Here is a 12695-nt window from a genome sequence, read left to right as displayed (position 1 = left end):
GACACATTTTAGTAAAGAACACTGATTTCTGGGGCATATTTAACAGAAGCATTGAATTGAGAGAGAATAACATTCCTGATTGCATAAAACCAAGAAAACTCCCACAGATAAATTCATGGCCCTGATGTTGAACACGTGGCAGCTGCTGCCCACGGTGGGTTTGGCAGGAATGAACTCCAGTGCCAGCACGGAGCTGCCCAGTTCCAGTACCTTTTTCCAGAAGAGCTTGCTCAGGGGCAGAGGAGTGGCCGAGCCCTTGTCCTTGGTGGCCTCCCGGGGGGGTTCAGTGGTCACTCCCTGCGGAGGGGCCGTGGCCTCCGGCGCTTTCGGGTTCTGCTTGGCCGGCGGCTCTTGGGAAGGAGGGACATTTCTGTCTGCTTTTACACAGGTGACAGGAGGCTGCTCAGGGCTCTGGGAGAGAAAGGACATGGATATTGTGGGGAACAAATCCAGCAGTCAGCCATCACCTGGGGCAGGTGAGCACCACCTCTCCCTGCTCAGCTGCACCCCTGCCCTTCCATCCATCCCTTCCACCCCTGCCCTTCTCTCCCTGCTTCCCTGCTGCAGACACAGCACACCCAGAACTCAGACAAAGAAACTAAAACACTTAAAGACTGAATGTGCCAGCGAGAATTCCCCTTTTCCTGCAATGCACAGATAATTCAACCCCTCCTACTCACTTTGGTGTTCGTTGTCTGCTGGGTTTCTTTTGCAGCCTGAAGGGAAACAAAACACAAAGATGAGTCTGTCTGAGGCAACGGCAGCACAGCAGTTCCACAGGCCAGCAATTGTCTGTGTCACCAATTATTTTATTTTTAGTGATTGTGTGTGCACGTCCTGGCTCCTGCAGCCATGGAAACTGATCCCTGGAAGAGTGGAGGCCGCTGGAGGGAATGCCAGGTCCCATCCTTGTACCTGCACCAGCCTGGTGCTGCACTCTTTGTGCTTACAGCTCTCAACTTGTTCTTTAAAAATATGTATATGTATATATGCATTCCAATATTCACATTCCCATTCAGCTCAGGTAAATCATTGCAGAGAATTTAAAGGTATTACAGATTTTTTTGTGTCTGCAGCTTCCCGTGTTCACAGACACAGAGCTGGGTGTTTTCCATGGGAATCCCACACCATCATCAGGGATGTGCTCCCATCACCTTCCAGCAGGAGGCCTGGATTTCTGGGATCCAAAACACAAGCAGCACACGAAATTCTGGAAACCCAGGGCACGGAACAGCCCTGGCTCTGGAACACAGAGCAGCTCTGCAGGTGCTGGAGGCTGGTTCCACCCAAGCCCTTGTATTTTTGGGCACGAGGTGGGATTTCCTTTAGTACAAACATTCAGTGATGGGGCTCCTGATTTCAGCAGAATACACGAACCCAGGAGGAGCCAGTTAAATTCCTCCTTGGCCAGGGATGTTACCTGCATCTCTTACCCTTCAGCAGCAGAGTTCACACTGCAGAATGACTGAGCTGTACAAAAACCCATCCAGCCACAGCCCGGGGCCAGGCTCCAGCAGCCTGGGCAGACTTTGGGAAGCTCACCACAGAGCAGGTGAGATATTTTGCAGGGGACTTGTTTTGCAGGAGCCAAGAACTATTTGTGGGGTCAGCTCTGACAAACAACAGAGAGGTGAGAACAAGGGGGAGGATGCCACAGCTACCTTCAGCATTAGTGCTGCAAGTGAGGGATTCACCCTTCTCTTCCAAGGGAAAATTCCATAAATCAGCACAGTTATATGCAAAATTAGCAAGGAATAAAGGGCAAATATGCATGGATGGGACGAGCATCACAAGCTGCTTTAGAGTTAGGATTTTGTAACACAGGAGCCTGAAAAACAATGCTGCTGTTAACTCACAGCCAATCTAAGCTGGATTTAGGTAGAGAAGTGTATTTTGGACATGCAGAGAAAACACTGTCAGAGGAGACAGTGAAGTGTTTAAACACAAATATATCTATTAAAATCATCATTTCCAATAAAAGAATTGGTTATGTATTCATCTAATTCATACAGCATGGAAGGCACAGAGATTTTAAAGATATAAACTATATTTTTATTTTTTTTTACTAGAAGTGGTAACTCCAGGGCCTTCCTGTCACATCCCTGCTCTGAGTTGAATTCCCACTTTTAATCAGCCTTACAAGCAAATTATTGGCACCATTTTAATCCCTCTCCTTGATTCTTAATAGGTCATAAATGATATCTCAGCTCCTGCTTCTGTATTTTGGATGTGGAAAGAAAACTGTGAAAATAAACATAAAAACAAGAAAAAGCGATTTTAAAAGTGATATTTTATAAGAAAGATTTTACTGGTATAAAAATGCAGGCTCTTGAATTCCTTCAAGATAAGTGTTGTCATTCCAGACAAAAAACTCTTTAAACTTCCATTAAATATTCTGGAGAATTTTCTCACTACAATTTATTGCAAGATTAATTACTGGAACTGAATCTTAAAAAATGCCAGCCAGGTTTAGTTTTTACCAGGAAGCCTTAATTCATTATGAACAAGTAAATAATATTTTAATTTTATTAGGAAACGAAGCTGAGATCTCAAATTTAAGGTTTTGGCAAGAACTGCACACTTGAATTCATTTGAAATATTATTATTCCTTCAGTAATATGCAGATGGCTTTTTTTTTCCTCAGAAATGAGATAGTGGAAAGAACATTTTTGGTTTTAAAATGTATTAAAGGATGGCCTATGCCCTTGATTATAAAGCCCCCTACTCACCAGAAATTCCACGTGGGTGTCTGGAGGGAGAATTAAATATTAATTATGTTCCTCCCCCACTGGAAGGGTCTCTGCTTCTGCATTCTCTGGGCTAAAAAGCTGCAATTCTCTGATTCCCTGCCATGGTTATCTTCAGAGGGTGCAGAAATCTTCAAATACAGAGCATGAGACCAGAAGTTGTCAGTGACTTCTGCTTTTGAATATAAAAGCTCATGTCCTGTGAAACAGCCATTTACTTGACTGTGCATTTTAAGCCCTTTAAAGTACCCATCAAACCCAGATTTTTTTTCTGCTCCAAACTAAAGCAGGACTAAAATTAATTAATTTTCTTGGTTGCAGGGAGAAATCCCTGTTTCTGCAGGAAACTCCATGTTCCAGCCTCCTCTGTGCTGTATCAGATGCCCCAAAATGCCAATTTTAGCCACGTTCTGGTGCACATTAATGACATAAAACCTGAACTGTGGCTGGGCTGAGCTCCAAAACCTCTCTGGTTTCAGGCTTTGTTCACCTCTACACAATTCATTGTTTGTCAGCACCTCTGATTTTGGTTTTTAGTGGCATGGGGGGGTTTAGTCCATGTTAGTAACTGGCAGGAATTGTTCCAGGAATTGTTATAGGATTTGTTCCAGGAATTGCTCCAGAACCCTGAGCTCACAGAGGGCCCAACGAGAGGAAGATGCAGCTCAGGATGGTTCCCATCCCCCGGCGCAGAAATGCTCTCCCAGGGACTTCCAGAGCTCTGCACATCTGGCCAGATGTTGGGCAAGAACTCTCTCTCTGTGCCAGGAGCCAGCTGTGATTTCTCAGGGTTCTGCTGCTCCTGGAGCTCCATACCAACCTTGTGCCTAAAGAGTTTGCTAAAGGTGCTATGGCCCAGCCTGGGGCTCTCTGCCTTCTTTTTCTTGGCTCCTTTGGAGGGGGATCCTGCTGCTGCCTTCGGGCCAGGCTGTCCCCCAGGGCCCTTCTCCGCCTTGGAGCCCTTGTGCACAACAGCACGTGCAGGTGAGTGTTTACTGCAGATATTTGCTTTATCAAAGACATTATTCCATCGCTCACACACGTGGGATTAAAGGGAAATATTCCCTCTTAGCCCTGGACAAATTGTGGGGTTTTTTCCTGAGTGATTTCTCAGCTCTCCTCAGAGTTTCTTTCACAGAGCAGCAAAATAAAAGCCAAGGCAATCCACCTGATTCCAAATAAAACCACAACTTTCCCTCTAAAATCTCCACTAAACTGAAATGTAAATCCCACAAACATGACTTTTCAAGTCATGAAGAGGCAGTTTAGGATTTATAATTTTAAAACAGAGAAATATATAAATCTTTGGAGGAACCGTCAGTCTTTTTATTGCAGCATAATAGGGACTTTAAAACATTTTATATAATGCATTATTTAGGAAAAGGGCAGTGTGAATATTCATGATATACACTGCCTAAAATATTTCAAGCTTCCATTAATGTCCTTGAAATTAATTAATTAATTGTTCAAGGTCTCAGGCTTTAAAGCAGGAAGATGCCTTTGATTACCTGGCAGGAAGGAGGATGGAGGATTATTCCTTACTAAATCTCACAGCAAAACTGACCATTTTTCCTGCAAAATTCTTACAATTTGTGACCACAGAGTGACCCAGGACCAGCTCAGGGTCTGCCACAGGAAGGTCAGGCCAGTGATTTGGGGCAGACCTTGTCCAAACAATCTCTTGGTTTGTAGGAATTGCCCAAGCAGGTGTGACTGGGCTCTGAACTGGTGTGGGCACAGAGGAAGGGACAGCCACCGAGGGATGGCCCTTGAGGTGATTCCTCAGGTTTTGGCTTTTCTATTTTTCAGGTTCTGTGCTGCTTTAGTCTGTGGATCTGGGCTTCACATGAGGAGATGGTGAGCTCTCTGCACAGAGCAGGGAGACAAAACAATTCCTTCTCCAGCTGGGGACCAAGGACAGATGATCCAAATCTCAGCCCAAGAGCACAAACAACGTGGGCTGGAGAGAGAAAAACAAGCAGGATGGGACTGCATGGGCTAAAGCTGGAATGGGACAGTGAACTGCAATGTGCCAATGGAGCAGAGCTGATCACAGTGAGAGCCCCCGGGAGCGCTCGTGCATTTTGGGACCATTTGGGTTCATTTGGGTGCAGCCCTGGCTGGGCTCTGGTGCTGCCCAAGGTGGATCCATGGAGGAGATCCTTTTATTAAATCCCTGCTTTATTCTGTAACTCTGCCCAGCCTCTGCTCTAGGGCAGCCTGCACAAGGCATCAGAGGGATGGCCACAGAGGGTGTGCCTGGCTGCTGGCAGCACACGTGGGCCAGCAGCTGATTAGAGCTGCAGCCAGCAGTGATAAGAGCCTGACCCTACAGAAACAGAAGGTTCTTCCCCCCCAGAGGGTGCTGGGGCACTGCCCAGGCTCCCCAGAGATTGCTCCGTGTCCCAAATCTTCTAGAGCTCCAGGAGCGTTTGGACAACACTCTGGGTGGGATTGTTGGGGGTCTGTGCTGGGCCAGGGCTGGATGAACCTTTGGATCCCTTCCAGCTCCAGGATATTCCATGACTCTGATGTGAAGGTACATCAGGCACCCAACAGCCCCACGGCACTCGGAAAAACTTCACTTAGCAAAGCTTTACCTTTAACACACTTCAGTTGTTTGCTGGGGACAAAAAAAAAAAATAATTATTTCCTATCAGCCAAAAAATCTGCAGCTTTTCTACCTGGGAGCTGATAAATTACCCTCATCGACATATTTCCCATTTATTAAGGTACAATGCCATATCAGATAAAGGAATTCCCAGTAAAAGAGAGCTCCCACTTAATCTCCTGTAAGGAGTTTGCACATCCTGCAAGTCACCTGGATTTGTTTGCCCTGCCAGGTGTGCCAGCAAACCAAACCCAGCCAGAATATTTGTGTCCAAATGACAGCAGCACCAGCAGTCACCTGGACAGGGGCAGGTGACAGAGTCAGGGAAGGAAATGGGGTCGTTTCCATCCAAGCTGGACTGTTTCCATCCAAACCAGATTGTTCACCACCTCTGGGAAGAGCTGCCAGTCTACCTTAGCCAGGGCACTCTAATAACTGCATTTTCTGCATTGCTTGGAAGACCTTCACCCTATTTGATGATTTTCAGAGTTATTCAGAATTATTGAGAATAATTTTCAGAATTATTCAGAATTAAATCTCCCATGTAGTCACCAAGCTTGCTGCAAAGACTGAACATTGAAAAGGACAAAAGAATAAAAAAATAGGAGAAAAGTCAAAAATGTTGTGATTTTGGCTAATATCTGCATGGGGAAAACACTTCAATTTTTAGGGTTTTATTCCTTGTTTCTTAATAAAATTTTTTCAAGTCACAAGGAAAACTCTTCTACAAGCAAACATGATTTTTTTGTGGACTCAAAGTTTTCACTGAAATTTTAGATCAAGGACAAGTCAGAGAAACAACCAAAAGTGTCACCAGTCATCATCAAGCTTGCGGAAAACACAACAGATTTTGATTGTAACAGACGATATTAAGAACTTCACTGTTTAGTCTCTTCCTTTTCAATTTATCCAGGGGAAAAATATTTGAAATTACTTCAAATTATAACAGCAGTTGGGAAAAAAAAACCCGACAAAACGAAGAGGAAATCCCTGTGTGAAAAACACCTAATGACCAGTGAACAAGGAATTGCCTACCTTATCTTCAGAATCGCTTTTGGCTTCAGTTTTGCTTGGGGAGACCTTAAAAGAATTTGAGAAGAAACAGTCACTCAACCCAGCCTTTCAAAGGATCAAAAAGATAAGTCTGAAATCAGCAGGTTTTATTTGCACAAAGGGAAAATACAAATATTACTTCCCTCAAGTGGGAAAATTGATAATGCAAATATTCCTTGAGAACAATGTAATGGCTATGATGAAAAATACCTGGATCTAGTATTTACTGTTCAAGGTTACAATCAGTTAATAAAAACGAACTTTTAGAGGTGGCACAAAAGGAATATCAAGCAGAAAGCCTTTGAGACAGTTAAAGATCTGTATCTGTGTAGAAGTGGAAGTTTGCAGAGCAGGTGGCATTCACTTGATCATTTCACTGTCCCTCCCCACACCCCTCCTCATCCCCCCAAGACAGAGAACATTTTACATTTATTTATCCATTTTTACATTATTTATAGCAATTTTCCAGTCCCACAGGGGATTTTCGGAAGCAACTGAAACCCAAAGAGATGGAAAGGGAGAACTTACCAGTGTTCTGAGGAAGCTCATGACTGAGCCCTGTCCTGCAGCTGCCTGGGCACTGTCCCGCTCTACCTGTGCCCTCCCAGGGGCTGCAGCAGCCGGGTCCTGTTCACCTGCAGAGTCCTGCCCAAGCTCCTTTTGGCAGCACTCATCTAGCTCCTAAAAAATAAGAGGGGGCACAGATTGCTCAGTGCCAGCTTGCCTGATTCCCAGTGGAATGCAAAAGTGGCTTTTGTGACTAGCTGGGAGTCACAACAGCAATTCCAACCATTCCTGCCCAGCCCACGGGCAGAACAATCCAGCATTTATCCCTCTCCTTCCCCGCTCTCCTCACACATTCAGCATTGCTGCTGCTTGGAGGAACGTTGTTCTCAGCCACAACAAGCACAGAGCGAGTCCCAAACTCCACTTTTCTCTTTTCAAGGCTGAACTTGTGAAAAATGGAAGCAAATGCTGAGATTTTGGCCCTGCCAGCTCCGTGTCAGAGTGCACCATACAAAGATGGCTTCTGAATCTGTTTTGCCACGCCAGGAATCATTTTTATCTATCAAACACAAATGTGACACACATTAAAAGAAGGAAAAAGGCAACAAATCAAAGTAATTCCTCTTAGCCAGATGGAGCTGCCTCTTCTCTTCGTGAAATTACAATTCCCAGAGCCCTAAAACATTTTCCAGTGCTCAAGCACTCACAAGTAGGTAATATTAAAGTACTTGTTTTCTGTTTAGACACCTGGACAAGGGGCAGGTTCTAAAAAAACACTTCTTGAACCAGTTTTGGAGAGTTTGGCACCTCTCACACTGAACTTACCTTCCATTTTGGCCACCTTTGCCTTGAGCCTGCACAGGAAAGCTCAACAAAAGTGTTGTGCGGGAGAGAGTGACATCAAAGGGTGCCTAAGTGACATCAAAGGTATTTTTCCCTAACTAGCCCATTATAGCTCAGCACTTTTTTTAGTGGGAAAAATTAGAATTAAAGCGTTCTAAAGAATTTTTCCCTGTGCTGGGTGATTAAATACCACAATAACTGTATAACATGGGTTTCTTTATGTCACCAGTGGAAGGAATAGACTTTAAATGCTTTAAAACTTCAGAGGGACCAGGACAGCTGGGTGTGGGGTGGGCAGTGCCAGCAGAACAGAGGGAGTTAAAGCAGACATTGAAATGCCAGAAGGGATTTGTGTGTCATTCCCCACCCACCCAGTTTTGCAAGCTGGCCCAGGGAGCAGCAGAGCACTGCTGGAATGCTCAGCAGGCCACTGAAGGGTCTCACACACCACTTTGTGCAGCTGCCAGCCCCAGAGCAGCCCCAGGAACAATCTGTCCCATGCAGGACACGCGTGGCCACGCCAGCCCAGGGTGGCACACACAGAGCTCTGGTGCCATGGAAAGTGCTGGCTCTGCTCCAGGTGGTCAAGGGACAACTGAGGCAGGAGGAGGAGGCGGCTGATGTGTTGCTAAACAAAACCAGCTTCACAGCCCAAGTGCTTGGTGCCATCAAACTCTTTAGAGCTGGATGCTATCAATGAAAAAAATCAACAGATACAATAACTTCTTGGAATTATAGACAAGCCCAAGCCCTGCCTTTGGGATCATTTCAGGAGGGAGCTGCACACAGCTGTTTCCAGCACCTCTGGCTGATCCAGGACATCTCCCTGGCAAAGTCACACTGAAGAGAAAGCACTGCAGACCCTGAGGATTGGGACCATCCCAAAATCCCTGAACTCCCACCTCACAGCTCAGATGTGCCCATTTGAATTCCCTGTATTCTGCTGGCACTGCCCACCCCACACCCAGCTGTCCTGGTCCCTCTGAAGTTTTAAAGCATTTAAAGTCTATTCCTTCCACTGGTGACATAAAGAAATCCATGTTATACAATTATTGTGGTATTTAATCACCCAGCACAGGGAAAGGTTTTTTAGAATGCTTTTATTCTAATTTTTCCCACTAAAAATTACCCTGCCCTGCTCGAGGATCCCTCTCTGTGACTCCCAAGCCGAGGCTGCCCTTGGCTACAGAGCATCACTCCAATCTAGCTTTGGAGAGGGGCTGTGATCCATCCTGTGCTCCCATGGGAATATTCCTGCAGGAAGAGCACAGGCTGGGGCCATCAGCACAGAAATCAGGCACAGAGAACACACAGCCCTGCAGGATCACGTTTGCAGAGCCACAAAATCACCACAAAAGCCTCGGTGGCAGCTCCCTGCTCAAAGCCCTGGGGGTAAATAATGAAAGAAACCCCAGGAATAACAGAAGATCAGTATTAGGAGTTAATAGATGCTATGTAAATGTTCAATTGTGTCTTTGAAAAGCTAAATTTGGGGGTAATAAACACCTTAAATGTACTGTAGTTTCAGTTCAGTCATCAGGAAAAAAAAAACCCAAACATATCAAAAGAATGTATTCCTGCCAGCACTTTTGTTTGCATGAATCATGGCTCAGTGAAACATTTCAGGCATATAATTTATCTTTTCTTTGGCTTACATAGTAAATGCTTCATGAATTCATGAATTCTGCCCTTGTTTTAATTATGCTGCGCTCTGAATGTAGTTTTGTAGACCACAAAAATAAAGAGTGGCTCAGCAAACACAGAATGTTTGTGCAGCTCTTAAGCTACAACTGTGGAGCCTCTCTCTTACTCACCAGCAACGCTGTTTGTTTTGTCTTGGCACTCAGTGCAGGGAAACTTTGCTTTTAGCATTTACAGATACTACAAGTCATAATCCACAAAGAAAAAAGAGAGAAAGAGAGTAGAGGAGCTGTTGGCAGCGATATCTTGATTTTTAGTATGATTATTTGGTAACAGTTTGTAGTTACTACAGTAACAGTAATTAAATTAGGCTTGGTCATTCTCTCATCCTGCAGGAGAATTGGAACTTCAGAGGGAACAGAAGGCAACTGTGCTGCAAGGCAGAGTCACAGCCTTTGTTTTAGGGATTGAGTTAAATTTGGTAACACATTGCACTGTTTAGTTGCAGTATTTTCCCCAGAAAAGGTGCTCAAATCCTCTCTGCCCCCTCTTTTCATATCTGAAAGGACCAAAGACAAAATTATAGGCCAAAAATTCAAGCAGAAGTTTAAAATTCCTCTCTCTGTGATCCAGATCTGCCATTTATTTACACAATGAACCCCACTTTTGTGATTCCTCAAAGATGTCCATGGTGCAGCTTTAAGCACACACCTAGGAGGTGCAGAGGCATTTCTGATAACCAGACCTGTCCTCAGGAATGTTCCTGGGTTCCAAAAAGCTGCTGGGATCCTGCAGACACTCCCAGCCAGACCCAGCAACACCCATAGCTCAGCAGTGCCTGGGATTTCCAGGTTATTCGCAGCAGGCACCTCCAGGATGGGGATGGGTACAAGGGGACTGGGCCAGAACTGCCCATCAGTAGGAATTCATAAGAAATCCAGGTGTTATTAGTCTAATAAAGCTTGATCTGAATGAGCAGTGCTTCCCTGTTTGAACTGGGAGAATTATTTCAATTCTCTTCTGTCCCTGATCCTGCTCTGCCTCACCTGAGCTTTCAACCAGACTGTTTGCTCCCAGCAATGTTTAACTCTGAATTTTAGTTAAAACTGCTCCAAAGTGTCCTTTCCTTGGACTTTCACAGCATTCCTTCAGCAGCACCAGCTGTGACCTTCCCCACTCTGTAAATGAAAGCAGTGTCACTGCAGTGACAGCGAAATCGGAAATGAGAATTTGGCGTTTGGTGGGAAAAGAGACAATTCCTGCAAGCTACGGGGAGGACTTGTGTGTGACAGTCAAAAATATCTGCAGGAATTCGGGGTGTTGAAAAGCTTAATTCTAAGAGGCTGAACACAGAAGTGCCAGTGTGCCCTGAACAGAGGATTCATTTCAAATGATCCACCCTGTTCTGCTTAGGTGCTGAACGCCTTTAAGGATTCTGTAAATGTGCATCCCGGGCTGCCTGAAACACCAGTGATGGGAGCGCTCCTAAGGGGCAGGGGTGAAAAATGCCACTGTTCCTTCTCAAAAATGAACCCTCAGAAAAGTATTGCAATGTGTAAATTTATACAAGAAATGCAATCTTCAAATTTGAGAAGGTCTAATATAGAGAAGAAAAAGATTAAAAATAAAATTATTTTGGGGCAACTTGCATTGCTGGCAGTGTAAGCAGGGAGTATCCCATGAGTTAAGCTCAACACTACTCAAAGCATCAGTGATCACCATCTTATTTGGTGGCCAATAAAAGCAATTATTAAAGTGGTAATTACACATTGGTTTTTCCCTCTTGTTCCTGACATTAGACAGGGTTTCAATCTGATCACAAATTCCTGCATTCCACTTCTCCAGCAGAAGTCAGATTTACACCATTATTCCCTTTCAGAGGATGGGCTTTTTCTGTAGTTAATTACCTGAAATTTATACCTTTGCTGACATCAGATCTGGCAGGAAGTGTAAAATCTAAACTCATATTAACTTCCAACTCCTTTGACCAGTGTGCTCTTTCAGTTAAGATCCACATTTTCTTATATCACATTTTGATCCCGTGAAATCATTTCTAATGAACCACTTTTCCTTGACTAAAACATCACAATAAGCTGGAGTACAAAAATCATTGCTGCATAATATTCCTTATTTTGATGAATAGGGCATCCAGCATCTATTGCTCGAGAAGCAGGACTATTTTAAAAATGGCACAAAACATGCCAAAGAACCTTTAGAAAACCATCCATTGTCAAACTCCAACATCCTAAAGCACAAGAAACTGGTTTAGTTTCAGGTATTTTTGCTTTCATTTGCAGCTGGCAGCTGTTCCTCCTGGCAGCTGGAGCTGTGTTGCCCAAACCTTTTAGATAATTATAAAGTGAATTAAACTGGAGGCCAGGATTTAATCATGAGACAGAGCTTCACTCGTGGCCACAGGTTCATCTTCCACACCTCCATCCTGGGGTGTTACCCGTGGCCATTTTAAGAGCAACACTGGTTCATTCCCACCCCACACAGAGTCATCCCACCCTGCCAACATTCCCAAGAGGATTCATCAGTGAAAATTTGATTAACGGCTGTTTTACGGAAGCACTTGCCTTGCCCAGCGGGACCCCGTTGGGCGCGCCAGCCGCGATGCTCCCGTCGGGGACGTCCAGCACCTGCCTTCCCTCCTCGGGGTCACCTCGTGTCCTTCCCTTGCCCTTCTCCAGCCTGAAGATCCTGTCCAAGAGCGTCACTTGTTTGCCCTTTGGGGCGGCCACATCCTGTCCCTCAGGTGTCCCCGCGAGCTCGACGTCCTGCAGCGGGGCCTGGCCCGGGTTTGGACGGGTTCCCTCCTGGGGCGCAGCCGCTCCGGGCCCCTGCGCGCCCTCACTCGGGGCTGCGTTCAGCCCGGCGGCATCGAGGGCGGCCTCTCGGGGGGCTGGGGCCGCCGCTGGCTCCTCAGAGCGCCCTGGCACAGCCCAGGGGAAGGCCAGCGGGGAGCGGCGCCTGGCAGCTGGCAGGGCCCCGCTGGCAGCGCTCCCGCCGCTCTGCCCGCCCGCCCGGGCACCGGGGCCCGGCTCCGCCGGAGAAACGGCCGCGCTGTCCCGGCCTGCAGCCGCCCGGGCATCCGCTGCAACACAGGGAGACAGGGAATTACCCACGGGCACCGGCAGCCGCGGGCACCCGCGCTGGGGTGAGCTGGGCCTGAGGGGTGGAGAGCACGCCGGGGACCCCGGTGCTGCTGCTCGGCCCCCAGAGCTGATTTCTGCCACCCCTCGCTGAAATCAGTGCCAGTTTTACCCCAGAGCTGATTTTTGCCCCCTGCC

At 46.1% G+C, this 12695-nt stretch overlaps 1 protein-coding gene across 1 annotated transcript in view; it reads right to left on the bottom strand.

Annotated features, from left to right (window-relative positions):
* The window catches only part of BCAS1 (brain enriched myelin associated protein 1), a 38703-nt gene that overhangs the window by 15789 nt on the left and 10219 nt on the right, over window positions 1-12695 (bottom strand). The window contains exons 4-9 of the mRNA XM_068208064.1: window positions 11982-12499; window positions 6940-7092; window positions 6394-6438; window positions 3568-3708; window positions 681-716; window positions 211-411 (exon numbers count right to left, since the gene is read on the bottom strand). Coding sequence (XP_068064165.1) covers window positions 211-411; window positions 681-716; window positions 3568-3708; window positions 6394-6438; window positions 6940-7092; window positions 11982-12499 — 1094 coding nt within the window. The remainder of the gene's footprint in view (window positions 1-210; window positions 412-680; window positions 717-3567; window positions 3709-6393; window positions 6439-6939; window positions 7093-11981; window positions 12500-12695) is intronic.

This window comes from Anomalospiza imberbis, chromosome 17, assembly GCF_031753505.1.
Source record: "Anomalospiza imberbis isolate Cuckoo-Finch-1a 21T00152 chromosome 17, ASM3175350v1, whole genome shotgun sequence".
In the NCBI taxonomy this organism is placed as follows: domain Eukaryota; kingdom Metazoa; phylum Chordata; class Aves; order Passeriformes; family Viduidae; genus Anomalospiza; species Anomalospiza imberbis.
The sequence above is the reverse complement of the archived record's forward strand: the minus strand, read 5'-3'. Positions and strand labels throughout refer to the sequence as shown.